Raw genomic sequence first — 27,736 nt, 5'->3', positions numbered from 1 at the left:
TCCCCCCAGATACATTTTCCCCCTCTGTCCACTGTTTCTTTTTTTATTATTTATTTATTCTAATTTGTTATATATTATGGTAGAGTGCAATTCATTCCATATTACACATATAGAGCACAATTTTTCATATCTCTGGTTGTACATAAAGTAGAGTCACATCCTTCGTGTATTTATACATGTATTTAGGGTAATGATGTCTAACTCATTCCACCATCATTCCAACCCCCTTACCTCTTCCCTTCCCCTCCCTCCCCTTTGCCCTATCTAAAATTTCTCCATTCCTCTCATGATTTCCCCCCATCATCGCCATTATGAATTAGCATCCTTATATCAAAGAAAATATTTAGCCTTTGGTTTTTTGGGGATGTGTTTACTTCACTTTAGCATTATTATTTTTTTTTAAAGAGAGAGAGAGAGAGAGAATTTTAATATTTATTTTTTAGTTTTCGGTGGACACAACATCTTTGTTTGTATGTGGTGCTGAGGATCGAACCCAGGCCGCACGCATGCCAGGCGAGCGTGCTACCGCTTGAGCCACATCCCCAGCCCCTTCACTTTAGCATTATATTCTTCAAATCCATCCATTTACCTGAAAATGCCATGATTTTATTCTCTTTTAATGCTGAGTAATGTTCATTGTGTATATATACCAAAGTTTTCCTATCCATTCATCTACTGAAGGGCATCTAGATTGGTTCCACAATTTAACTATTGTGAACTGTGCTGTTATAAACATTGATGTGGCTGTATTCCTGTAGTATGCTGCTTTTAAGTCCTTTGGGTATAAACCAAGGAGTGGGATAGCTGGGTCAAATGGTGGTTCCATTCCACGTTTTCCAAGGAATCTCTATACTGCTTTCCAGATTGGTTGCATCAATTTTCAGACCCACCAGCAATGTATGAGTGTGCATCTTTCCCCACATCCTCACCAACACTTATTGTTATTTGTATTCTTGATAGCTGCCATTCTGACTGGAGTGAGATGAAATCTTAGAGTAGTTTTGATTTGCATTTCTCTAATTGCTAGAGATGTTGCACATTTTCTTTCATATATTTGTTGATTGATTGTATATCCTCTTCTGAGGAGTATATTCAGTTCCTTGGCTTAGTATGTGCTGTAGGCCTGGTTTGTGTATAACTAAATGTAGTGGCAGTCAGGTGATTCCAACTATGTACATTTTGGAAATGACATCCATCTCGCCTTCAATATTGCTGTACTCAAGAAAATAACACAAAACTATGGTCCTTCTTCTATGAGCTTCCAAACACCTATCTGGAAACCTCTTATTTATCAAGAACCCTTTTGAAAAAGGAGTTAGAAAGTGTACAGTTACAGAGAGGAGTAAAGCGGAAACTATTCCTTACCTCTTCTTCTTCAAGGAGAATGAGCCGAACCACAACGATGTGAACTGCATTACCAATACTTGGATTATGGAACAACCCAGTGACCTGGAGTCAGAAATGGAAAACTGTTAGCTCCACATGGATAGGTAATATGTATCTATGCTGCAGGGGAAAAACATCACTGAAATGCCATTGAATTCACATCATATTATAGGTCACACATTCTTGATATAGAACAAAGAAAAGTAAGATATGCCAACAGTTCCACCCACATTGAGATATTTAAAGATAATCTTTCTGGATGATTGACTGACTATGTGCTTGAGACATTGATCCCTTTCTTTTCTTTGACCATTCCCTTGCCTAGGGTCTTCCCCACTTTCATTAATAGTTACTCAAGCAAATACCTTTACCCTTATTAATAGAAAGGCAGAACACACCCATAAGGCAAAGGGAAGCTTAAAATTAGGAATTGCAGTATAACTTTATTCCAATTCTAGCTATAACTACTTTGAGAAAATCACACTCTAATTCTTTGTTCAATTTACTAATTTATATAACTACATAAATGATGGATAAGACAAAGTCATACCAAAAGGGTTGAAATGCTTGCTATGTACCTAATAAAAATATACAATGATAAATCACATTTTCCCCAGCATATATGCTTTTAAGGGAAACACTAATTTGTCCTAAATCTCCATCTGTATTCACTTAGATAGGGGGGAAACACACACACACACACATCTCCATCTATCTGTGCAGGTTAAAAGGACCTCTTTCTTTGATGGGCAAGAGGGCACTTCTAATGGCATCTCTTCACCAACTGCCCCCCCACCTCATACAGTCAGGTGTACCATGTTCATGATGGTGAGGATGTAGGACTCCACGTTTTCACTCCCATGGTATTCGATCATCTTTGTGTCAGCCACCACCAGTGTCTCCACCCATCTCTCTTTGCTGATGGAGCGTCGAGAGAGGCTTCTGCTTGGCATGTTGTTCCTCTCCCACTTTTCTCGCTGTAGCTCTTGCTTCTCGAAGGTGCCAGGACTGTCTGAACATTAAAAAGAAGATAGTGGGCTAATTCTATGTACATCTCACACATATCCACTTACGTTTGTAAAGACATGAGGCTCTGAGTTTATGTTTAGGATGTGTGAGTACAATGTTCTTAAAGCTACTCCATAAGAGTTGTGGTTTAAAAAAGATTGATTTAAATGAATAGGAAGCAAATAACTCAAACTTGAGTCTTAGAGGGAGGTTTAAAAAGTATTCCTTTGAAAGAATTGACATATTTCATTAAATATGTCTTATAAAATTAAGAAGATATTATAATTAAGATGGGAGCTTTCAGTTTATCTTCCATCTCTTATTCAGCCCCTACTGTATGCAAAGCAGTATGTCGGGCTATTAAGTACTAAACTGTTTGTCTTCATAAATGTTTGGAGGACATGCTTCTCTCTCCATTTTGCAAACATGGAAATTAATGCACAAATGAGCTGGTAAATAACTTCCCCAAAGTCACACAGTCCATCTAGTTGTAGAAGATCTTGGATTTTCTCTGTCCTACATTAATGCAATTTTTAATATTTATTTTTTAGTTGTAGTTGGTTACAATACTTTATTTTGTTTACTTATTTTTTATGTGGTGCTAAGAATTGAAAAAGGGCCTTGCACATGCTAGGCTAGCAAGCTACCACTGAGCCACAACCCCCACCCCATTAATGCATTTTAAAAATATATATTATACTGTTTCCCATAGAGTAAATATGCACACAATTGGGGAATGTGTGAGGTACTAAGCCGCATTCTGCTTCAAGAAGATAAAAAAGAGTTCTAAGAAAGAGACCCAAGGAAGGACAGTAAAATTTATCAAGATGACAAATTAGTTTCAGTATGAAAAAAATGTGGTATGGAAGGATCATAATTGGGAAAGCAAAAATCTAGGAGCTACAGAATCATGAATTAACTTGAAAAGAAGCTGCACAGAATCATTCTCAAAATCTCAGATTACCATGACTAGGTAGTGAAAAAGGCCAGTTGAAAATCAAGATCCAAGTGGTGGTCAGATCTAAGAACTAAGTTTCTGTGCGCTCAGAATGGCTCAGGGAGCTGGGGAAAATGAAGGACCAGGGGAGTGAGACACCTGGGCTGATGGAGGGCAGCAACTTGGACTTTGAAGATCCTCTTAGAAAGACAGCCACACATACATCCCACCTCCCCCTAATCTTCATCCTGCATCCCTGGCAAGGGTAGAACATGGGAGCTGATTGAAAAACCTCACTTTACCTTCCTAATTTTTGCTGATGGCCATCTGGCCTTGATCCGAACACTTCCAGTGGGAATGGTGTGCTTGCCAACCCACAGGGCATCCTGTTCAGCAGAAAGTCCTCTCCTGTCCTGAGCTGAAACTTGCTGGTGTGTAACTCACACTCACTAGTTCTGGTCCTCCTCTCTGAAGCATCTGGAATGAAGCTCCCCCTGAGGCTCTGCCTGAGACACTCCATTGGCACAGCTAAAACCATATCCTTCCCCTTCCCCCCAGTGCTCTTCAAGTTGTGGAACTGGTTTACGCTATTTGCTATGTGACCCTTCTGAGTTCCTCAGTGATGCTGTATGTGAAGTTGGAACACAGGAAGTTATATTGACCAGAGAAAAGAAATATCATCACAGGTCTCAATTCATCCAAAATGTATTACTATGAGCTTTACATAAAAATAAGGAAGTTGTGCTTTGATATAAAACTTTATATCTATTTCTGTGGAGGTTCAGAGGAGATGGTCAGCACCTTGACTGTGGTGGGACAGTTTTCTCTTTTCCTTCTCTGCTTACTTTACATGAAGAGGCATGAATTCTCTAAGAAATCTCGAGATATTTAATCCTTGCTTTCTAACTTTCTGCACCCTTACTTATTCACTATCAGTATCTCATCCCTTCTTTGAAGCTCATGGGACTGTTTTCAAATCTCTGTGTAAGCCAGGCATCCAGCCACATGAGCTGCTGCTTTCTAAAAGGGGCTTTGGCAGATGGTGCTGAGGCAGAGTTTGGGACTACCATCAACATGGGTTGGGGTGATCTCCTTCTGTCAGTCTCTTCTGTCCCTGCCAAGTGAAGGCAGGTCTCCAAAATGCAGGATGATCAGTGCTTTCCACTGAGCTCAGGTCCTGGGGCCACCTGTAGTCATGCTTCTCCCCAAAGCTGGTACCTTGGCCCCCTCTTCTCTGTTGGCCATCACCAGAGGATGTCCCTCTCCTGGGTGCTGGTCCCCTCACAAAGGCTATGCTCACTTCAGGGACAGAGACCATGCAGTGTGCAGCCCTTTCCTTAAAGCAGGCCCCTGAGCGCCAGGCCGCAGCTTCTGGTCTCCACCCAAGATTGCTCTCCATTCTGAAGCCCTCGATAGGTGAGGTTAGGAGCTGCAAGGAGCTGGTATGGGTGAGAAGGTGGTAGAAAAAAGGTTCTTTTTTTTTTTTTTTTTTTTTTCTTTTTTTTTTTTTTATTGGACGTTCATAACATTACATAGTTCTTAATACATCATATTACACGGTTGATTCACGTGGATTATGAACTCCCGCTTTTACCCCGTATACAAATTGCTGTATCACATCAGTTTCCCTTCCATTGATTGACATATTGCCTTTCTAGTGTCTGATGTATTCTGCTGTCTGTCCAATTCTCTACTATCCCCCCTCCCTTCCCCTCCCCTCCCCTCCCCTCCCCTTTTCTCTCTCTACCCCTTCTACTGTAAATCATTACTTCCATTTGTATTATCTTGTCTTGCCCCTCCTTTCCTCTTATATGACATTTTGTATAACCCTGAGGATCGCCTTCCATTTCCATGCAATTTCCCTTCTCACTCCCTTTCCCTCCCACCTCTCATCCCTATTTAATGTAAATCTTATTCTCAAGCTCTTCGTCCCTGCCCTGTCCTTGTTTACTCCCCTTATATCAAAGGAGTCATTTGGTATTTGTTTTTTAAAGATTGACTAGCTTCACTTAGCATAATCTGCTCTAATGCCATCCATTTCCCTCCAAATTCTATGATTTTGTCATTTCTTAATGCAGAGTAATACTCCATAGTATATAAATGCCACATTTTTTTTATCCATTCATCTATTGAAGGGCATCTAGGCTGGTTCCACAGTCTTGCTATCGTGAATTGAGCTGCTATGAACATCGATGTAGCAGTGTCCCTGTAGCATGCTCTTGTTAGGGCTTTAGGGAATAGACCGAGAAGGGGAATAGCTGGGTCAAATGGTGGTTCCATTCCCAGCTTTCCGAGAAATCTCCATACTGCTTTCCAAATTGGCTGCACCAATTTGCAGTCCCACCAGCAATGAACAAGAGTGCCCTTTTCCCCGCATCCTCTCCAGCACTTATTGTTGTTTGACTTCCTAATGGCTGCCAGTCTTACTGGAGTGAGATGGTATCTTAGGGTAGTTTTGATTTGCATTTCTCTGACTGCTAGCGATGGTGAGCATTTTTTCATGTACTTATTGATTGATTGTATGTCCTCCTCTGAGAAGTGTCTGTTCAGGTCCTTTGCCCATTTATTGATTGGGTTATTTGTTATCTTATTGTCTAATTTTTTGAGTTCTTTGTATATTCTGGTTAATAGGGCTCTATCTGAAGTGTGTGGAGTAAAGATTTGTTCCCAGGATGTAGGCTCCCTGTTTATCTCTCTTATTGTTTCTTTTGCTGAGAAAAAACTTTTTAGTTTGAGTAAGTCCCATTTGTTGATTCTATTTGTTAACTCTAGCGCTATGGGTGTCCTATTGAGGAATTTGGAGCCCGATCCCACAGCGTGTAGATCATAACCAACTTTTTCTTCTATAAGATGCCATGTCTCTGATTTAATATCAAGCTCCTTGATCCATTTTGAGTTAACTTTTGTGCACGGCGAGAGATAGGGATTCAGATTCATTTTGGTGCAAATGGATTTCCAGTTTTCCCAGCACCATTTGTTGAAGATGCTATCCTTCCTCCATTGCATGCTTTTAGCCCCTTTATCAAAAATAAGATAGTTGTAGTTTTGTGGATTGGTTATTGTGTCCTCTATTCTGTACCATTGGTCCACCCGCCTGTTTTGGTACCAGTACCATGCTGTTTTTGTTACTATTGCTCTGTAGTATAGTTTGAAGTCTGGTATCTCTATACCGCCTGATTCACACTTCCTGCTTAGTATTGTTTTTGCTATTCTGGGTCTTTTATTATTCCATATGAATTTCATGATTCTTTTATCGATTTCTACAAGATATGCTGTTGGGATTTTGATTGGCATTGCATTGAACTTATATAGGACTTTTGGTAATATCGCCATTTTGATGATGTTGGTTCTGCCTATCCATGAGCAGGGTATATTTTTCCATCTTCTAAGGTCTTCTTCTATGTCTTTCTTTAGGGTTCTGTAATTTTCATTGTATAAATCTTTCACCTCTTTTGTTAGGTTGATTCCCAAGTATTTTATTTTTTGGGGGGATATTGTGAATGGAGTAGTTGTCCTCATTTCCGTTTCAGAGGATTTGTCGCTGATATACAGGAATGCCTTTGATTTATGCGTGTTGATCTTATATCCTGCCACTTTGCTGAATTCATTTATTAGCTCTAATAGCTTCTTTGTAGACCCTTTTGGGTCTGCTAGGTATAGAATCATATCATCTGCAAATAGTGATAATTTAAGTTCTTCTTTTCCTATTTTTATGCCTTTAATTTCTTTCGTCTGCCTAATTGCTCTGGCCAGTGTTTCGAGGACTATGTTGAACAGAAGTGGTGAGAGAGGGCATCCCTGTCTTGTACCAGATCTTAGAGGGAATGCCTTCAATTTTTCTCCATTCAGAATGATGCTGGCCTGTGGCTTATCATAGATTGCTTTTACAATGTTGAGGTATGATCCAGTTATCCCTAATTTTTCTAGAGTTTTGAACATAAAGGGATGCTGTACTTTGTCGAAAGCTTTTTCTGCATCTATCGAGATGATCATATGGTTCTTATTTTTAAGTCTATTGATGTGGTGGATAACATTTATTGATTTCCGTATATTGAACCAACCTTGCATACCAGGGATGAATCCTACTTGATCATGGTGTATAATTTTTTTGATATGTATTTGAATCCGATTCGCCAGAATTTTATTGAGGATTTTTGCATCAAGGTTCATTAGAGATATTGGTCTGTAGTTTTCTTTCTTTGAAGTGTCTTTGTCTGGTTTCGGAATCAGGGTGATGTTGGCCTCGTAGAACGAATTTGGAAGTTCTCCCTCCTTTTCTATTTCCTGAAATAGCTTGAAAAGTATTGGTGTTAGTTCCTCTTTAAAGGTTTTGTAAAACTCTGCTGTATACCCATCCGGTCCTGGGCTTTTCTTAGTTGGTAGTCTTTTGATGGTTTCTTCTATTTCCTCTATTGTTATTGGTCTGTTTAGGTTGTCTACGTCTTCCTGACTCAGTCTTGGCAGATCATAAGACTTAAGGAATTTATCTATGCCTTCACTATCTTCTATTTTATTGGAGTATAAGGATTCAAAATAATTTCTGATTATCATCTGTATTTCTGAAGTGTCTGTTGTGATATTGCCTTTTTCATCCCGTATGCTAGTAATTTGGGTTCTCTCTCTTCTTCTCTTCGTTAGCATGGCTAAGGGTCTGTCAATTTTATTTATTTTTTCAAAAAACCAACTTTTAGTTTTGTCGATTTTTTCAATTGTTTCTTTTGTTTCAATTTCATTAATTTCAGCTCTGATTTTAATTATTTCTTGCCTTCTACTTCTTTTGCTGTTGTTTTGCTCTTCTTTTTCTAGGATTTTGAGATGAAGTATGAGATCATTTATTTGTTGGTTTTTTCTTTTTTTGAGGAATGAACTCCAAGCAATGAATTTTCCTCTTAGAAATGCTTTCAATGTGTCCCATAGATTCCGATAAGTTGTGTCTGTGTTTTCATTTGACTCTAGGAATTTTTTAATTTCCTCCTTAATGTCTTCTAGAACCCATTGATCATTAAGCAACCTATTGTTCATTCTCCAGGTGATGCTTGATTTTTCCTTCCTTCTTTTATCATTGATTTTCAGTTTCATTCCATTATGATCAGATAAGATGCATGGTATTATCTCCACCCCTTTATATTGTCTAAGAGTTGCCCTGTGACATAATATATGGTCTATTTTTGAGAAGGTTCCATGTGCTGCTGAGAAAAAAGTGTAATTACTTGATGTTGGGTGGTATAGTCTATATATGTCAATTAAGTCTAGGTTATTAATTATGTTATTGAGTTCTATAGTTTCCTTATTTAACTTTTGTTTGGAAGATCTGTCCAGTGGTGAGAGAGGTGTATTAAAGTCTCCCATGATTATTGTATGGTGGTCTATTAGACTCTTGAACTTGAGAAGCGTTTGCTTGATGAAAATAGCAGCACCGTTGTTTGGGGCATATATATTTATGATTGTTATGTCTTGTTGGTGTATGGTTCCCTTGAGCAGTATGAAGTGTCCTTCTTTATCCCTTTTGATTAACTTTGGCTTGAAATCTATTTTATTAGATATGAGTATGGACACTCCTGCTTGTTTCCGCAGTCCATATGAGTGGTATGATTTTTCCCACCCTTTCACCTTCAGTCTATGAATATCTTTTCCTATCAGATGCGTCTCCTGTAGGCAGCATATTGTTGGGTCTTGTTTTGTGATCCATTCTGCTAGCCTGTGTCTCTTAATTGGTGAGTTTAAGCCATTAACATTTAAGGTTATTATTGAGATATGATTTGTTCTTCCAGCCATATTTGTTTATTGATGTTACTAAACCTGGTTTGTTATCCTCTTTGACTACTTTCCCCCCTTTACTGTCCTACCTCCCATTGTTGGTTTTCAATGTTATTTTCCATTTCTTCTTCCTGTAATGTTTTGCCAAGGATTTTTTGAAGAGATGGTTTTCTAGCTGCGAATTCTTTTAACTTTTGTTTATCATGGAAGGTTTTAAATTCATCTTCTATCCTGAAGCTTAATTTCACCGGATACACGATTCTTGGTTGGAACCCATTTTCTTTCAGTGTTTGAAATATGTTATTCCAGGATCTTCTAGCTTTCAGAGTCTGTGTCGAGAGATCAGCTGTTATCCTGATTGGTTTACCCCTAAATGTAATCTGCTTTCTTTCTCTTGCAGCTTTTAAAATTCTCTCCTTATTCTGTATGTTGGACATCTTCATTATAATGTGTCTAGGTGTGGATCTCTTATGATTTTGCACCATCGGCGTCCTGTAGGCTTCTAGGATTTGGGATTCTGTCACATTCTTCATGTCTGGGAAGTTTTCTTGTATTATTTCACTGAATAGATTGCTTAATCCTTTGGTTTGGAGCTCTGTGCCTTCCTGTATCCCAATGACTCTTAAGTTTGGTCTTTTGATATTATCCCATAGCTCTTGAATGTTCTGCTCATGGTTTCTTAGTAGACTTGCTGAGCTATCTATGTTCTTTTCAAGTTGAAATACTCTGTCTTCATTGTCTGATGTTCTATCTTCTAAGTGATCCACTCTGCTGGTAGTATTCTCAATTGAGTTTTTAAGTTGGTTTATTGTTTCCTGCATTTCTAGTATTTCTATTTGTTTGTTTTTTATTACCTCTATCTCCCTGTGAAATTGATCTTTTACTTCCTGGATTTGTTTGTCAATGTGATCTTTCATTGTCTGATTTTGCTGTCTCATGTCTTCCTTGAGACTCCAGATCATCTGAAGCATATATATCCTGAACTCTTTATCTGATATTCCATCTGTTGCAGCTATTACCTCTTCTAAAGTTGAGTTGACCTGCATTGCTTGTGATCCTTTCTTTCCTTGTCTTTTCATACTGCACGCGCTTCTTTCTGCTTGGTGCAACTGTTGTGTTTTAGAAATTTACTAGCCTGAAATCACCTCTTCCGTAACTGAATGAGCTGTGATCAGTAGAACATGGGGATGATTACATCATCTCTTTGAAATGGCGGCTGTTGTCCTCCTCTGTGGTCCGACCAGTGTCTGGAACCAAACTGGACCACTTCTCTCCTCTGTCTCAAAGCTGAAACTCCGCCCTAAGCGCTGCCAAAGTCCTAGCGCCAAACCGCTAGAGGCCGTTCACAGACTCAGCCCTGCAGGGCCCAGATCAGCCGCCGCCGTGAGCGGCAGGATTGTGTTCCTGATCCGAGTTGCTCCGAACCGGCTGGAGGGGGGTGGGGTGGTAGGACTGTGGATCCTAGCGCTGAACCACCTGAGGCCAATCCCAGACTCAGCCCTGCAGGGCCCAGATCAGCCGCTGCCGTGACCGGCGAGATTGTGAACCTGATCCGCGTCGCTCCGAACCGGCTGGAGGGGGGTGGGATGGTAGGAGTGTGGATCCTAGCGTTGAACCACCTGAGGCCAATCCCAGACTCAGCCCTGCAGGGCCCAGATCAGCCGCTGCCGTGACCGGCGGGATTGTGAACCTGATCCGCGTCGCTCCGAACCGGCTGGAGGGGGGTGGGGTGGTAGGAGTGTGGGTCCTAGCGCTGAACCGCCTGAGGCCGATCCCAGACTCAGCCCTGCAGGGCCCAGATCAGCCAACTCCGTGACCGGCAGGATTGTGTTCCTGATCCGAGTTGCTCCGAACCGGCTGGAGGGGGGTGGGGTGGTAGGAGTGTGGGTCCTAGCGCTGAACCGCCTGAGGCCAATCCCAGACTCAGTCCTGCAGGGCCCAGATCAGCTGCTGCCGTGACCAGCGGGATTGTGACCCTGATCCGCGTCGCTCCGAACCGGCTGGAGGGGGGTGGGGTGGTAGGAGTGTGGATCCTAGCGCTGAACCGCCTGAGGCCGATCCCAGACTCAGCCCTGCAGGGCCCAGATCAGCCGCCGCCGTGACTGGCAGGATTGTGAACCTGATCTGCGTCGCTCCGAACCGGCTGGAGGGGGGTGGGGTGGTAGGAGTGTGGGTCCTAGCGCTGAACCTTCTGAGGCCGATCCCAGACTCAGTCCTGCAGGGCCCAGATCAACCGCTGCCGTGACCGGCGGGATTGTGAACCTGATCCGCGTCGCTCCGAACCGGCTGGAGGGGGGTGGGGTGGTAGGAGTGTGGGTCCTAGCGCTGAACCGCCTGAGGCCGATCCCAGACTCAGTCCTGCAGGGCCCAGATCAGCCGCTGCTGTGACCGGCGGGATTGTGAACCTGATCCGCGTCGCTCCGAACCGGCTGGAGGGGGGTGGGGTGGTAGGAGTGTGGATCCTAGCGCTGAACCGCCTGAGGCCGATCCCAGGCTCAGCCCTGCAGGGCCCAGATCAGCAAACGCCGTGACCGGCAGGATTGTGTTCCTGATCCGGGTTGCTCCGAACCAGCTGGAGGGGGGTGGGGTGGTAGGAGTGTGGATCCTAGCGCTGAACCGCCTGAGGCCGATCCCAAACTCAGCCCTGCAGGGCCCAGATCAGCCAACTCCGTGACCGGCAGGATTGTGTTCCTGAACCGAGTTGCTCCGAACCGGCTGGAGGGGGGTGGGGTGGTAGGAGTGTGGGTCCTAGCGCTGAACCGTCTGAGGCCGATCCCAGACTCAGTCCTGCAGGGCCCAGATCAGCCAACTCCGTGACCGGCAGGATTGTGTTCCTGAACCGAGTTGCTCCGAACCGGCTGGAGGGGGGTGGGGTGGTAGGAGTGTGGGTCCTAGCGCTGAACCGTCTGAGGCCGATCCCAGACTCAGTCCTGCAGGGCCCAGATCAACCGCTGCCGTGACCGGCGGGATTGTGAACCTGATCCGCGTTGCTCCGAACCGGCTGGAGGGGGGTGGGGTGGTAGGAGTGTGGATCCTAGCGCTGAACCACCTGAGGCCGATCCCAGGCTCAGCCCTGCAGGGCCCAGATCAGCAAACGCCGTGACCGGCAGGATTGTGTTCCTGATCCGGGTTGCTCCGAACCAGCTGGAGGGGGGTGGGGTGGTAGGAGTGTGGATCCTAGCGCTGAACCGCCTGAGGCCGATCCCAAACTCAGCCCTGCAGGGCCCAGATCAGCAAACGCTGTGACCGGCAGGATTGTGTTCCTGATCCGAGTTGCTCCGAACCGGCTGGAGGGGGGTGGGGTGGTAGGAGTGTGGGTCCTAGCGCTGAACCGTCTGAGGCCGATCCCAGACTCAGTCCTGCAGGGCCCAGATCAGCCGCTGCTGTGACCGGCGGGATTGTGAACCTGATCCGCGTCGCTCCGAACCGGCTGGAGGGGGGTGGGGTGGTAGGAGTGTGGGTCCTAGCGCTGAACCGCCTGAGGCCGATCCCAGACTCAGCCCTGCAGGGCCCAGATCAGCCAACTCCGTGACCGGCAGGATTGTGTTCCTGAACCGAGTTGCTCCGAACCGGCTGGAGGGGGGTGGGGTGGTAGGAGTGTGGGTCCTAGCGCTGAACCGTCTGAGGCCGATCCCAGCCTCAGTCCTGCAGGGCCCAGATCAACCGCTGCCGTGACCGGCGGGATTGTGAACCTGATCCGCGTCGCTCCGAACCGGCTGGAGGGGGGTGGGGTGGTAGGAGTGTGGATCCTAGCGCTGAACCGCCTGAGGCCGATCCCAGGCTCAGCCCTGCAGGGCCCAGATCAGCAAACGCCGTGACCGGCAGGATTGTGTTCCTGATCCGGGTTGCTCCGAACCAGCTGGAGGGGGGTGGGGTGGTAGGAGTGTGGGTCCTAGCGCTGAACCGCCTGAGGCCGATCCCAGACTCAGTCCTGCAGGGCCCAGATCAGCCGCCGCCGTGACCGGCAGGAATCTGTCCCTGATCCGAGTTGCGGAGATTCAGTCGCCTGGGACAAACTGACCCCTCACACAGACTTACTAGTTATCGGCAGGTCTCCTTCCCGTGGAATATTGTTAGAAGATCTTCAGCAGGTCCCATGCAAGTGTATTTATGTGTCTCTCTGATCCTGTTACTGCGGAGGTATAGGAAATGCTGCTTGCTCGCCGGCCGCCATGTTGGATCCCAGAAAAAAGGTTCTTGCGTGGTTCCCCTTAGTCCTTTCTTTCCTTTTCTCTCTCTTCTTCCTTCCTTCCTCTTCAAACACTTATTTCTCAATGCTGAGACAGTGTGCTCTGGACTGAATGTTTGTGTCTCAACAAAATCCACAGGTTGAAACCCTAATTCCCAACATCATATTTGGCAAGGGAGGGGGCTGAATGGTAATTAGGTTTAAATGATGCCATGAGGGTGGGGACTATGTCCTGTTTTTTTTTTTTTTTTGGTGGCTTTATAAGAAGAACAGACCCCAGAACTAACTTTCTCCCCCCCACCCCCCACCACATGAGGAGAGAGAGAAGCAAGAAGGTAGCAGAAGAAGGCCCTTACCAGACACCAAATCTGCTCACACTCTGATCTTGGACTTCCAGTCTTTAGAATTGTGAAATAAATTTCTGCTGTGTAAGTGTCTATGACACTTTGCTATAGTAGACAAAACTCACTAAGACAAGAATTTTTAAAGGACATATTTGAAGTCCATCAAGTTATTTTAATTTTCCAGCAAGGAGTCAAGTCAGTTGCTCAGTCTAATAGGAAGAAGTGTGGAAATGGGAAATAAGGTCTTATAAAGGCATAATTTTTAAAAATTTCTAACAAAACCTACATTAAGCACTTGTTGAATTCAAGCCTTATGCTAAGCATGTAGCACAATGCCTCATTTAATTATGCCCATAATCCCATAAGATGAGCCCTAATATGATCACCATTATTTAGATGAAAAAAAATTGAGATTCAAAGAAATTAGATAATTTTCTCAAAGCCACATAGTAAACGAACAAACAAAAAAAAAAATAGATCCAGGCCAAGCCTTTCTGGTTCCACTACAGCCACCCAAAACATCTATGCAAGAGGCTCTATACAAGCCCCACTCTACCCTCCTGTAAAGAGAGGAAAACATCCTTTCCCTTATGCAACAGTGATCTAATTGTGGGTAGTACAATATGAAAAGGGTCCATGTCGGGTTTCAGATAATTCCCAAGGAGAAGGATAGGAGCTCTGTTACTGGCAGGGCCAGAAGCTCAGCAGACAGAGAAGGATTTGAATTATGCCCTGGTAAGACTGAGCTGAGAGATTGTATTGTATTTATTTTGGCTCTCCCTACGAAGTCTTGATGAAGTCATCACAAGTTTGACAGAAGAAATATTTCTGTTCAACATTTCTAGGAATTTCAAGCCAGCCTTACACACTTATCTCCAGAGCTTGATGAATAAGCCTGCTAACTCTTCAGGGCAGGTGAGGTGCCGACAATGGTGGGAAGCTGCCCCAAACACCTGCACCTCCACGTGCACACTGTGAAAGGTTCATCTTCTGGGCTGGCAAGGCTTCTGGGCATACCTTGAGCTGTCTCCACACTGCTGTGGTTTCCTGTGATGAGGGGCTCTGTAATTCAGCTCTAAGCAGCTAAGGAGCCAGAGGGACATTTCCTTTAGCCTTGTCCCCAGCACCTAACACTATGCTTGGCAAACAGTAGCGTCTGATAGGTGTCAAGTGAAAGAAGAAGTGAAGATGAGTCAGAACTGATTTAGAAACCACAAATAAGGAAGAACCACAGAGTTGACCACTTTTCCCCAGGTGATAACATTTCAACTAGAGAATTCTCCATACTGACACTGTGACCTATTTGTTTCAAGGGAAGAAATCCAGCCAAATGGACAGTGTGAGTAAGGCCAATGTCCAGTACTTATTGATAACTAACTTTCCCATACCTGAAGCTAAGGGAGTGCAGACTGGGAAATACAATTAATTGAGTACCTTTTCCTTCCTCAAATGCATTAGATAGCTCTTCGTAAAGCGCTCTCTCTCTCTCTCTCTCTCTCTCTCTCTCTCTCTCTCTCTCTCTCTCCCTTCCTCCCCACCTCATTTAGAGGTTTCTCAATTAGTAGAACTTCTATCTCTACAGTTGAGCTCTCTGACTCAGACACATGTGGATAGCACCTGACAAAGTTGCATGGAGGAGCCTGGGGTAGTACCAGGGAAAATGAACACAAGAAATGGAAGGCCGTGGAAATCACAGAGTCGCCTATATTCATGGTGCTTTTCAGCATGCAAGTACCTTCTAGCATGGGCACTGACTCACTTCTTTTGCTTAAGGAATTGCTCGAGCACTGTCTTCAATCCTAATTCCACTTTTAACCTCATCTGGATTCTCTTCTGCTGCCACATACCAGGTTTCCAGGAAGAGGGAGAATTCTCCCTCTCAAAATGGACCACATATTGGAAATCAGCCACTACTCAGACTTACTACAATTCTGAGGTCCATGGTCCCCCAACATGACCCTCTCAAGGTCATCTTCTCTATCCCACATTCTGCAGCTTCCAGAGAGGCAAGACCCAACATTCATTCTCTCACCTTCCTGCTACCTACATTAGGGATGTTCTCAAAATTCAGTGACTTGGCACCAACATGGCAACACAAACATTGACAGCCACCTGTAATGGAATGCTCATTAAGAACCCAGCCTTACTAAATACTCTTTTGGAGTCAATCATTTATCATTTAATTATAACAAGAATGATGTAAGTTTTATTGTAGCTATTTTAAAATAAAAAACAAAATTCAGAGAGGTTAGTTTATTTTTTCCCCCAGTCTTATAGTTGGTAAGCAGCAAAATCAGCATCTTAGCTGCTCTCCTCCAAATCTCATTTAGCTGATGGAGTCAACATGGGGCGGGGGGGTTCCTGGGCATCACCTGCCTAGAAACCTCAGTGAAAGGAGTATAAAGAATCAGCTCAAGAGGATCCTCTAGGGAAGAACCCAGAGCAAAGCCCAGCTGAGTCCCAGACCTCTAGGTCCCCACAGTCCTAAGTAAAGCCTGAAAGACATTTGACGAAAAGAAGCTCAATAGGTAATGTGGGACCTTTAGATTATAGATTTCTGGAGACAATGTCCTGCTTCTCTTAGATAAAGAGATGAGTGCTACTCAGGGAAGATGTTCTGGACCCAGACTGGGGGCTAGAGAGATGGCCCTCCCAACCTGGAAAAAGGCTGCTGGTTATCTGTCTTGCTCCTCACCCAACCTACTGTCCCTCATTCCCCATCCCCAGAGTCCTGCCCTGAACCACTTGTGAGTTGAGCTACTTGTTAACCCCTCGACCTTGGACAAGTAACCTCTTCCCTGAATTCCTAGTGAGGAAACCAAATTGAATCCTGGTTTTAATATTTATTTCAGTCATGTAACCTGTTCTTCACAATCAAAGAATATGTGAAAAGGTAAGAAAGAACCTCAGAGTTTCTGTGATCATTAGATTAAGGGGAAGGGTCCCAATGGCAATACCAAAAGGTGCAGCTGTGAGTCACCAGATGACACCATCTGAGGGTCTCTCCTGCTCTAGAGTTTAGCAAAGGCCATCCCACAGCTTACGAGTAACTATCAGTCATTTGCTCTTACACACACTGGCAGCCAGACTCCCTTCTTGGCAGGCAGAGCAGTGTGGCCCTTCCTAGCAGCTGAATGTCCATATTGGTATTTATCCATTAGCAACATGGCTGAACACAATCTCTGAAATCAATCTCTTCAGGACATTTTTTTGGGTAGATTTGAAACATCTCAGCTAGAAAGCCCACTACAAATATGTTGCTCCCCAAAAGTTTACTACATTCACTATGAGCCCCAAATACTTTTACACTAAAGTAGTAGACTACCCATTTCTCAAAACCTGCCATTGTTAAAGTGAATACAGATGTCTTTAAAGATAAACAAATGAAGGAACATGAGTCTAAGTGTTGGCAACTAGCTGATGCCAAAAGCAAATACTCTCCAGGCTTAAGGATGTGAACACAAACTATGAGCACCTGAAAAAAAAAATCAAAATGAATTGCATTCCCCAAGGGTGGAGTGGTCTTGTACTCCCCTCACCAAGTTCATAATATATTCAAAAGAAAGAAGGAAATGAGGGATCATTTGAACACATGAAAGTTCCCCAAAAAACAATGCAATTAAACCAAATATAAGCAAATGGGATGTTCTACCATCCTTCCAAAGAGTCAGTAATCAATGAGATGAGAATTTATAGAACAATTAGATTCACTATTGTTTTGTTTTAAATTGTCCATTTCATTCTTTGCTAACACTTGTAACGAAAAGTGATTCCACTGATTTGAGGTCTCACCCTGCCTTTCCCTTCTTACCCTCTGATAGAAATGTGCTGACACATTTCTCACAATGAAGACCAGATGTGCAGGAGGCAGCTGGGGGCAGAAGGAAGACAAACAACAACAACAAAAAAACCCCAGATAATCAACCAAATGGATAATGAGTCCCAGCGTGCTTAAACATTGATAGAACTCTGCTGACACACTGTTCCTCGCTTATGAGTGAGGAACTGGCGAGTAACTCAGACACTTTTACATCATCTCCAAAACACCATGAAAAGCTTATAACAGTCTGTAAGTCCTTAATGGTGAGTTGTCAGTGCTGAACATGCTCAAAAAGAGTTTATTCTTGCACAGGTATGTTTCACGTGTGGAATGGAATTTCTTCCAACCTGTATAAGACCAGTCAGATTGTGAACCTCCAAAAATTGAAGTCTTATGTAAGAGCTACGAGGTGGGAACCAAAATCAAGTATCCTGTTTCTTCAAGCAGTTTATGCTTTTCTTCTTAAGATTCTCTCCAGTCTTACTGAAATTTTCCATCCTGAGGGACAAAAAGGAGCTGTTGCTTCTATAAGTAACAAGTGAGAGAGACAGGAGAAGGGGATTGCTAGAGTTTGGATCTGGGATGTCCTCCAAAGGCCCACGTGTTAAAGAATGGATCCCCAGCCAATGGTGCTATCAGGCAGTGGTGAGATATTTAAAAGGTCAGGCCTCCTGGCAAGTCTCAGGCCACTAAGTGGATGCCCTTGAAGGGGATTGTGGAACATCCACCTCTTCCTCTCTCTTTGCTTCCTGGACACCATGAGGACGCCATGAGCTTCCTCCGCCATGTGTTCCTGTTTTGATACATCTGCTACTACAGGCTCAAAAGCAATAAAGTCCCCTGACCCTGGAATGCAACCTCCAAAACAATGAGCCAAAATAAACCTTCATTCTTTTTTATTCGATCACCATAGGTGTTTATTACCAGAATGGAAAAGTGACTAACACAGGGGTCTCTTGGAGAATGTAGCTCTGTTCCATCTGCGGGGAGACTCAGGGATGCACTAGCATCTGAAGCCACCTTATTAGTTACCTCGTTCCTCAAATTCAGCAGGACCTTGCACCAAAGGCCCATGCTGGAATTCCACATCTCCCACCTTACACATTCCAGCAGATTACTGACCCAGTTCTATGAACATGGTGTGTGCTCAATAAATAGAGTGACATAGTTTATAAATGCTCATATGGACCCAAGGCCAACTGTTCATGCAATAAGGAAAAATGGACCAGTGCTGTCCAAACAGATGTAGGCCACCTATGGTGGGCAACCCAAGGTGGGCAGTCTCTCAGTGTCCCTTCCTCATAGGCCTGGGTCCCTTCTCTGTTGTTTGTATCACATCCTTGAAATTTAACATGTCAAATGTAGAACGTGACTGAGGCAAATTGTGCCCTCCTCTATGATGACTATGTTAATCTGCCACTAGCCTTCATTATTTGTTCTTTCCCTCTTCCTTCTTGGTTTTTGTCTGGGCACATGGCTGTTTAGAATAAAGACTCAATTTCCCAGCCTCCCTTGCTGCTAGATTCTGACCAATGGGACACCAGGTCAAGGATCACATGCAACTTTCAGAAGGTTAAAGGAAGACAGGAGCTCTTTATTTCCTCTTCCTCCTTCCTAATTTGGCTAAGGAGGTGAAAGTCGGATGTGGAAGAGGACACAACAAGATTCAAGACAGACAATAGGAGCCTGAGTTCCTAATGATGATGTTCAAAATAAAACCTTGGACATTTTATCTCCATTATGTGTGAAAAAGATAAAAGTATTATTTTTTCCAACTAGAGTGAAAGTGTTCTTTTGTCTGTATTGTTCACTCCTTTATCTCTGGCACCTAAAAGAGCTCCTTGTGTTCAATAACAGTATTTTAAATAAATCAATCTTATTAGGCGTTTTCTGTCACCACAAATACATACAATCCTAAATGATATAATGACTTCAATTCCCCACTTCCATGTTTGTGGGCACTCTCTCTTCTCACTCATACTCCTCAGGGAAAGATTGCTTTCGTCTCCAAATGGTAGCAGTTTACCCATCTTCTCAGCTCAGCAAGTTGATTAAATGTAAATAAACAGTGACTTCCTTTTTAGTGACTTCACTCTGCCAACACAGGAATAAGATTCATCCCCTGCTAACGATCTCCAGATCATGAGTTCAGAAAGGCCCTATGCTCACTCTGGTTTGGAGACAATGATTCTGAGTCCTATGATGGTCTTAAGAGACCTGAAGGTACTAGGGCTTACTTGAAAGGGGAAGTGAACACTGTCCATGCTTGGAAATCTCAGTTTATATGCACTTTCAGGTGATGCAAGAAAATCCTGGGTGATAGGGACTGTTAGTAAGAGACCTAAAAGCCAAGGTACCCCACCTCCACCCCTGATCACTCACAACTTCTTGGTATCTCATTTCCCCAACTTGGCTCCAGGGCATAAATAGTCTTAATCTTTTCTCATAGTCCCAGAGTCCCTCAGAAAATAAACATCCTGATCAATAAAGGTCAAATTTAATCAAGTCTAATGTACAGAGTAAAGAAATCTTTGAGTGTACTAATCAGAGAAATATCACAGATCTAGATCTTTAGAAACGGTTTGCCTGTCTTTCAGCAGACTGCAACAAAACATTTCCATGCTGATGAGATTCAATCTTTAAAGAGGTGAAAAGAACACATTTACATAAGGGCATATGATATATCTATCCACATATGAGCATATTTATAGTTCTTTACATCTGACCATCTGATTTCAAACAAAAAGAACATGTCACATGCCAATATATTATAAATACAGTACTTATATTCATGCAGGTTTCAAAATGTACTGTTTGTCTTCTGGTACACACAGCATTCCTTTACCTGAACCCAAGCCAATATTGGCATATTCCTTATAATTTTCCTCTGTGGGATATGTTTTGTTGATTGATGGTTTTATTTGATTTCTAGCCCACTCTTTCACTGAGAATTATGCTTTTCAAAGTTTCAACTCCACGTAGATGTCTAGTTCAAACTTTCCACCTTCTGTGGGCTCAAAAATTCGTTTCAAGCCAGGCACAGCGGTGTATGCCTATAACCCCACTGGCTCAGGAGGCTGAAACAGGAGGATCACAAGTTCAAAACCAGCCTTAGCAAAAGTGAGGTGGTGAGCAATTCAGTGAGACCTTATCTCTAAATAAAATACAAAATAGGGCTGGGGATGTCACTCACTGAATGCCCCTGAGTTTAATCCGCATTACCAAAAAAGAAAAAAAAAAGTTCTCCTCAGTGTCTATAATTCTAGAATTCATAGTGCAGGAGGGATTCCGGGTAACCATCTCTTCATCTTAGAGTTACTTCTACTCTCCGCAGTCTGAACATTTTCTCCTCCTTTCCCTTCCTTTTCCTTCCTTCCTTCCTTCCTTCCTTCCTTCCTTCCTTCCTTCCTTCCTTCCTTCCCTAAGAACTTTCTCATATCTTTGCCCTGTTTCACTATCTGTATTATTTTAAAAAAATTAATTTGTTTAAGTTCTTCACTTAAAACTTTAAAGTTTTCCTTACTGGAGACAAAGGGTAGGTGTTTCTGCAAAGTAGTATACACTAATTTTTTGTGTCATTTTTCATAGTGAAATTCATCCTGTGTATATTTCACAAAATAGTGTATTTATGCGGGGAATGCTACAGAGTATACAGTTTCTCAATGTGTTCTAATAATTTATCTTCTGAAGAGTCTCATGGCACTGAACACATAGTTTTTTCTTAGTTCTCTGGGACATCATAGGAGGGAATTCAGGAGACCTGAATAATAATTTAGAGGACTTCATATCATTTTCATTCATTTGTCACTTTTCTTTTGTGGCAAGTGCCAAAAAAGAGAGATTCTGCAGTTTGCATCCTTCTAGTAAAGTTTAGAATATTATTTTTGTTATGAAAAGTTAGGATTTTATCTATTAATGAATGTAGCAAATACAATGAATTTGCCCCTGTTAATTCTATTACCTCAAAGCTCTGTGTTTCATTTAATTTTCTTCTACCTGGGTCAGCCAACTGGTTTGGAGAGCATCTCCCTGAGACAGAAGCTTTTCTATACAGGGGAGAACTGGATCATGTCTCAGTCATTTGTGGAACTCAAGACTCAGCATAGAGCCTGGAGGATTTTCAATATGCAATAAGTATTTGGTGCAGGAGTACATGGATTCCCTCAATAATTGTTTGTAGGGAGGAGGTAGTGAATAAAGCAGTAAATGAAAGAGAAAAAATGATATTCATGTTCTAATAAATCCAACCTGGATCTTGTCATTTATTCATAAACATGAGCTCCTTTGGGCCTGACTTTGGGATCAAAACAGATAATTACTCCATAGAGCTGGAAGTAGATGAAATCACCCAAAGAGTTCATTTGGGCATGATGGGACTCGATAATTTATAAACACTAAACGGGTCTTAAGTGCCTATCTGAAGACAAAGGCAATGTCAAAAGCAGAAGTCCCTGAGCCCAACATAGGGTTACTTCTACTGACATATAGACCTGACACAGACATAAAGATTTATTTTAAAAAGTACTTTCTCATCTAACTTTGATGAATGAACATTTACTATATGACATAGGCTTGACAGCAGGTGTCACAGACACCCCATACCTCCCTCACAACGGATGGGACAAGATGGGGACCAGATGCTGATGGACAGCACTAGGCAGGTCCCTGAGTCTCCATGTTCTACTTCACTCTAAGGACAAGGAAATGTCAGAATTGAAAAGGTTATTTCAAATACTGAAGGTGTCAATGACCAGAAGGAGAGCAACTCTCTGGACAGGTCTAGCAGGGATGTCTGGGGCAGGAGAGTTTCCCACAGAGAAAACTAGCCAGACTGTGCAAGCCAGGGCCACAGCCCAAGACACTCAAGCCTACAAGCTGGCCCTTTGCCATCTACCCCTAAAGGCCCCTTCATTAATTCAAAGGACATGTCATCCAACATTGCAGCTTAATGAGCACAAAGTCAACTCAGTGAGTCATCTGTGTCTGCCTCATAAGCTCTGTGCTTTTCTCAGCACAGTTACCCACCTCCAGCTCCCAGTCCTTAAAGTAAAGTGTTAACGACAAATAACTTCACTTGTCAAAATCTGGCAAATTCTGGTTCCTAAAGGAAACACTGTTCTGTGAGCAAGGTATTCCCTGCCTCAGAAGGAGAGGGGAGTCCAAGAAACTACAAAGCCTTCCTGTTTCAGCTCTGAAATTTCTTGAAAGCTCTTTAAAGAAAGTGAATTGTGGTAATTGTTGTAATTGTTGTATTCTGCTACTTTTCCTATCCCCTACAACAATTACTAATTGGGCATTATGTAAAATTGTGGATGTGTAACCGACGTGATTCTGCAATCTGCATTTGGGGTAAAATTGGGAGTTCATAACCCACTTCAATCTAATGTATGAAATATGATATGTCATGAGCTTTGTAATGTTGTGAACAACCAATAAAAAAAATAATAAAAAAAAGAAAGTGAATTGTGGGAAAGTTTTCTTTTGTGCACGTTATTGTATTTTCTGTATGCATCACTTTTACAGTTAAAAAAAAGGATTGCTTTTATTTCAGAAAACTAAGCTTTAAGCATATAGTAAAGATCATTTATTTTCTTCACCACAATTCTACAATTTAATGGCAGAATTTTTCTGAATTTCTTCTCCAATTCTCTTATTAATGTCTGTTCTTTTGACAAAATAACCAAAAGCTGTTCTCTCCAATCAGACCTAGCAAAGCAAACACAAAACAGTGTATGTAATTATTGGGAAATATAAAAATTCATCTAATTTGAATATCCATTCATTTCCTCATTCTCCAAAAGGATAAAAATAGACCTAAGCCTATAGGCAAAATCAAAGAGTAAAAATGAAATTATTCCCTTTACGTAATAAGTTGGCCATTCTTCTGTGAAGGTATATAACTGGGAAAGAGGTTAGAAATCAAAGCCAGTGTTTCTATTATGGAACTGCAGAATCATAATATGTAAAGGGACTGACTCAACTTAGAGATCCAGATAAACACACTTCCTGGGGCAGGGGCAGAACTGTGAAGGCCAGAGAAGCCCTATCCAGGTCAATATGGTGACCACCAGCCACTTGCAGTGACTCAGCACTTGACATGTGCCACACCTAAACGGAGATGTGCTATCAATGTAAAAATGCCCACTGGATTTCCACTTGGTGTGATTAAAAGAACATCAAGTATCACATCAATCATTGCATTTATTACATGTTAAAATAGTAATTGTCTGTATATCTTAGGCTAAAAAAATTACCCAACTTAATTTCATCTGTTTCTTTTTCCTTTTCTTAACTCAGCTGCTAGAAAAATTGAAAGTTGCATATGTGACTTGCATTTGTGGCTTATGTTATTTTTTTATCACACAGTATTTGTTAAGAGGTTGAGACACTTGAGTATTTAGCCAGAGATTTCTAATTATTCACTGTTTTATCTAAAATCGGACTCACAGAATTGTTGTAAGACAGGAGAAAAGCACATGACAGAATCACATGACAGAATCACAATAAGTATGATTTTGTTTTCCTCAGTTGTGTTTGCAATGAAAAAGATGAAGATCACAATAGCTCAAGGCTCTAGTTCCTCTCATTTTCAGTTAAGGTTTATTTAATTCTGATTAGAGACGGTCATGTCTTTGAGGCTGCTGGCTGCCTCAGCTTCTCCCTGGTGGCTGCTGAGTTCCTCACCCACTAGGACAAAGTGAAAAGGACGCAGTACTCAGAACTGAAGAAGTTTTAATCACTGGTTTTCTGTTTTCTGTTTTCAAGAGTGGCAAGGAGGATCGAGAAAGAGAGAGAGGAAGAGAGACCTGACACAGATATAAAGATTTATTTTAAAAAGTACCTTCCCATCTAAAATTGCTGAATTAATAAATAAATGCAGTATATACATAAGTATGGTTTGAAAGTGTCCTCCCCCAAATTCATGTGTTAGACACTTAACCTCAAAATTAATATGCATTTGACCCAGCTATTCGCCTTCTCGGACTATACCCAAAGGACCTAAAAACAGCATATCAATGTTTATAGCAGCACAATTCACAATAGATAAACTGTGGAGCCAACCTAGATGTCCTTCAGTGGATGAATGGATTAGAAAAATGTGGCATTTATACACAGTGGAATATTACTTAGCAATAAAAAAGAATAAGATCATGGCATTTGCAGGGAATGGATGGCATTAGAGAAGATTATGCTAAGTGAAGTTAGCCAATCCCAAAAAAACAAATGCCGAATGTCTTCTCTGATATAAGAGGGGGGGTGACTCAAAATGGGGTTGGGAGGGAGAGCAAGGGAGGAAGATTACCTCTAGATAGGGAATAGGGGTGGGAAGGAAAGGGAGGGAGAAGGGGAATAGCAAGGATGGTGGAAGGAGACCCTCATCATTATACAAAATACATGGATGAAGATGTGAATTTGGTGTCAACATACTTTATATATAATCAGATATATGATAAACTATGATATAATGGTATATTAAGAATTGTAATACAAAAATAAATGAATAAATATTACAAAAAAATGTTAATGTTAGTTAGAAATGGGGTCTTGGGAGGTAATTAGCATTCGATGAGTTAACCAGGGTGGGGCCCCAGCATGGCCTTAGTGGCTTTGTAAGAAGAGGAGCAGAGCCCTGAGCCAGCCTGCTTGCTCTGTGTCCCCATGCAAGGCCCTCCACCACGTTAGGAGCCAGCCAGAAGCCCCTTTCCAGATGTAGACCATACGCCGGCACCTTGATATTTGACTTCCTGACCTCCACACCCTTAAGAAATGAAGCTGTTCTTCAATGAATCTCCCAGTCTGTGGTGTTCTGATACAGCAACAACACAAAGACTAAGACAACGGAAAGCGGGATGTTACTCAGCCTTCAACATAAAGGGCTTTCTGACTTAGGATACACCATGGAGAACCTTGAGGATGCGACCTTGGCTGACTAGAAACTTCTAACTGTGGAGAACTGAAATATTGTAGAAGAGCCAAAATTATCCTGGAGTACCTTAGGCACTTTAATAGCCACTTCCCTTATTTTTTTAAAAAAAATTTAAGCAGAGTTTTTAATGCAAAAATATACACAAGGGAGCAAAGGGCAAGAATTTAAACTGCGTGTAAAAGCCATTGACCTTAACTTCGTATCTGAGCCATATTCTCATGACTATTATGTAAACTTCTCAGAATGCATCACTGAGCCTAGAAGACCTCCAGCCTCCAAACCCTAAAATTTAGAAAGTCACAAAGAAATACTGAAAACCTATAGAAGAGATTCTCCATCTCTGCTGTGGCCTGACTCCCTGATGCTCCTACCAATGTAATTGATAATGTTTTGATTTATGACTCTCTTTCTTTGGGAGTATAAAAGTTCATGGACCCTCTTCTATAATGGAACAAACATGTCATCTAGGGTAACTTGAACCCAGCAAACCTGAGTTTTAAATGTTCAACACCTCTAGCAATTAGAGAAATGCAAATCAAAACTACACTGAAATTCTATCTCACTCCAGTCAGAATGGCAATTATCAGGAATACAAATAACAATAAATGTTGACAAGAATGTGGGAGAAAAGGTACACCTAATACATTGCTGGTGGGACAGCAAATTGGTGCAACCACTCTGGAAAGTAGTACAGGATTTCTCAGAAAACTTGAAATGGAACTACCATTTGACTCAATTATCCTATTCCTGGGCCTATACCTAAAGGACTTAAAATCAACATACCACAGTGATGCAGCCACTTCAATGTTTATAGCAGCTAAATTCACAATAGCCAAGCTATGGAACCAATCCAGGTGCCCCTCAACAGATGAATGGATAAAGAAACTGTGGCATATATACTCAATGGAATATTACTCAGTCATAAAGAAGAATAAGTTATGGCATTTGCTAATAAATGGACAGAACTGGAGAGTATCATGCTAAGTGAAATAAGCCAGTCCCCAAAAAACAAAAGCAAATGTTCTCTCTGATATGTGGATGCTAACACACAGCAAGGGAGGGGAAGATTAGAAGTTCACTGGATTAGACAATGGGAAATGAAAGAAAGGGAGGGGATGGGATTAAGAAAGACAGTAGAATGAATAGGACATAACTTTCCTCTCTTTATATATGAATACATGACCAATGTAACTCCCCAACATGTACAACCACAATAATGAGATCCTAATTGGAACAAGTTATACTTATTCTATGTATGTACAATGTCAAAATACACTCTTCTATTACGTATATCTAGAAAGAACAAATAAAAGTGAAAAGAAATTCCATGGCAACAAACTGTAGTTTTTTCAAACACAATGAGCTGTGTGTAGTTGCTATAACTCTCACCAGTAGCCTGATGACATGTAATCATGATTGATGGTGATGTTTAGGGAGCCCAACGTTTAAAAGCTAGGCTTATATAAGGCTGAAAGGTTAATAAAATAAGTACTTGTCACTCCGTTTCTCTATATGCTTAACAAAACACTGTTGAAATCTTAAGAACTGTTTGCTAATCTTGTTCCCAGAATGTGCTGTCCCCAACTATGGACTGTCTGCTAATGTTATTCCCAGAAAGAGCTGTCCCCAACTTCCAAACTACAAAATGTAACTTCTCTCCCTGGAAAGTATATAAGCTCTGCTCAAGCTGTTCTCAGGGCTCTATCTCTCTTTGCTATAGAGAGCTCGGGCCCCAGCATGCTGGTCTCCAAATAAACCCACCCTTCTGCTTTTGCATAAGACAGTCTCTTGTGGTCTCTTACTCGACGTTTCGCCGGACCCTTACATTTGGTGCGTTGGCCTGGAACTGCGCATCGCCGGACAGGGAGACCTCAACAAGACTCCTTTAGGGGGGGTAAGTAAGGCGCCTTATCTTCTTCTTCTTCTTCTTCTTCTTCTTCTTCTTCTTCTTCTTCTTCTTCTTCTTCTTCTTCTTCTCCTCCTCCTCCTTCTTCTCCTTCTTGTTTTTCCTTTGCGATCGCTCAGAGTCTGGTTTTTGGCTGGAGAGCGTGAGCTCTCAGGGCCTTCTGGTTTTGGGCTGGAGAGTGTGAGCTCTCAGGGCCTTCTGGTTTGGGGCTGGAGAACGTGAGCTCTCAGAGCCTTCTGGTTTTTCGGTTTTGGGTTGGCAGAGTGTGGTTGTCAGCGGAGAGCGTGAGCTCCCCTGGCGGTGGTGGATAGACGTGTCCCTGAAGCCACAGACCACGTCTCCTCAAGGGACGCTTTGGGAGACTCTGGGGGGGACGGAAGTGCCCCCATCTGGGAGGGACAAGGTGCCCTCATCTGTATTCTGCTGCCAACCCGTCTGGTCTTGCCGGCATCTATTCTTTCT

At 42.4% G+C, this 27,736-nt stretch overlaps 1 protein-coding gene across 1 annotated transcript in view; it reads right to left on the bottom strand.

Annotated features, from left to right (window-relative positions):
• Positions 1 to 27,736, bottom strand: part of Adamts12 (ADAM metallopeptidase with thrombospondin type 1 motif 12) — a 321,421-nt gene that overhangs the window by 131,775 nt on the left and 161,910 nt on the right. The window contains exons 4-5 of the mRNA XM_026390159.2: positions 2,202 to 2,398; positions 1,366 to 1,449 (exon numbers count right to left, since the gene is read on the bottom strand). Of these exons, the coding sequence (XP_026245944.2) occupies positions 1,366 to 1,449; positions 2,202 to 2,398 (281 nt within the window). The remainder of the gene's footprint in view (positions 1 to 1,365; positions 1,450 to 2,201; positions 2,399 to 27,736) is intronic.

The sequence above is a fragment of the Urocitellus parryii genome, chromosome 1, assembly GCF_045843805.1.
Source record: "Urocitellus parryii isolate mUroPar1 chromosome 1, mUroPar1.hap1, whole genome shotgun sequence".
In the NCBI taxonomy this organism is placed as follows: Eukaryota; Metazoa; Chordata; class Mammalia; order Rodentia; family Sciuridae; genus Urocitellus; species Urocitellus parryii.
The sequence above is the reverse complement of the archived record's forward strand: the minus strand, read 5'-3'. Positions and strand labels throughout refer to the sequence as shown.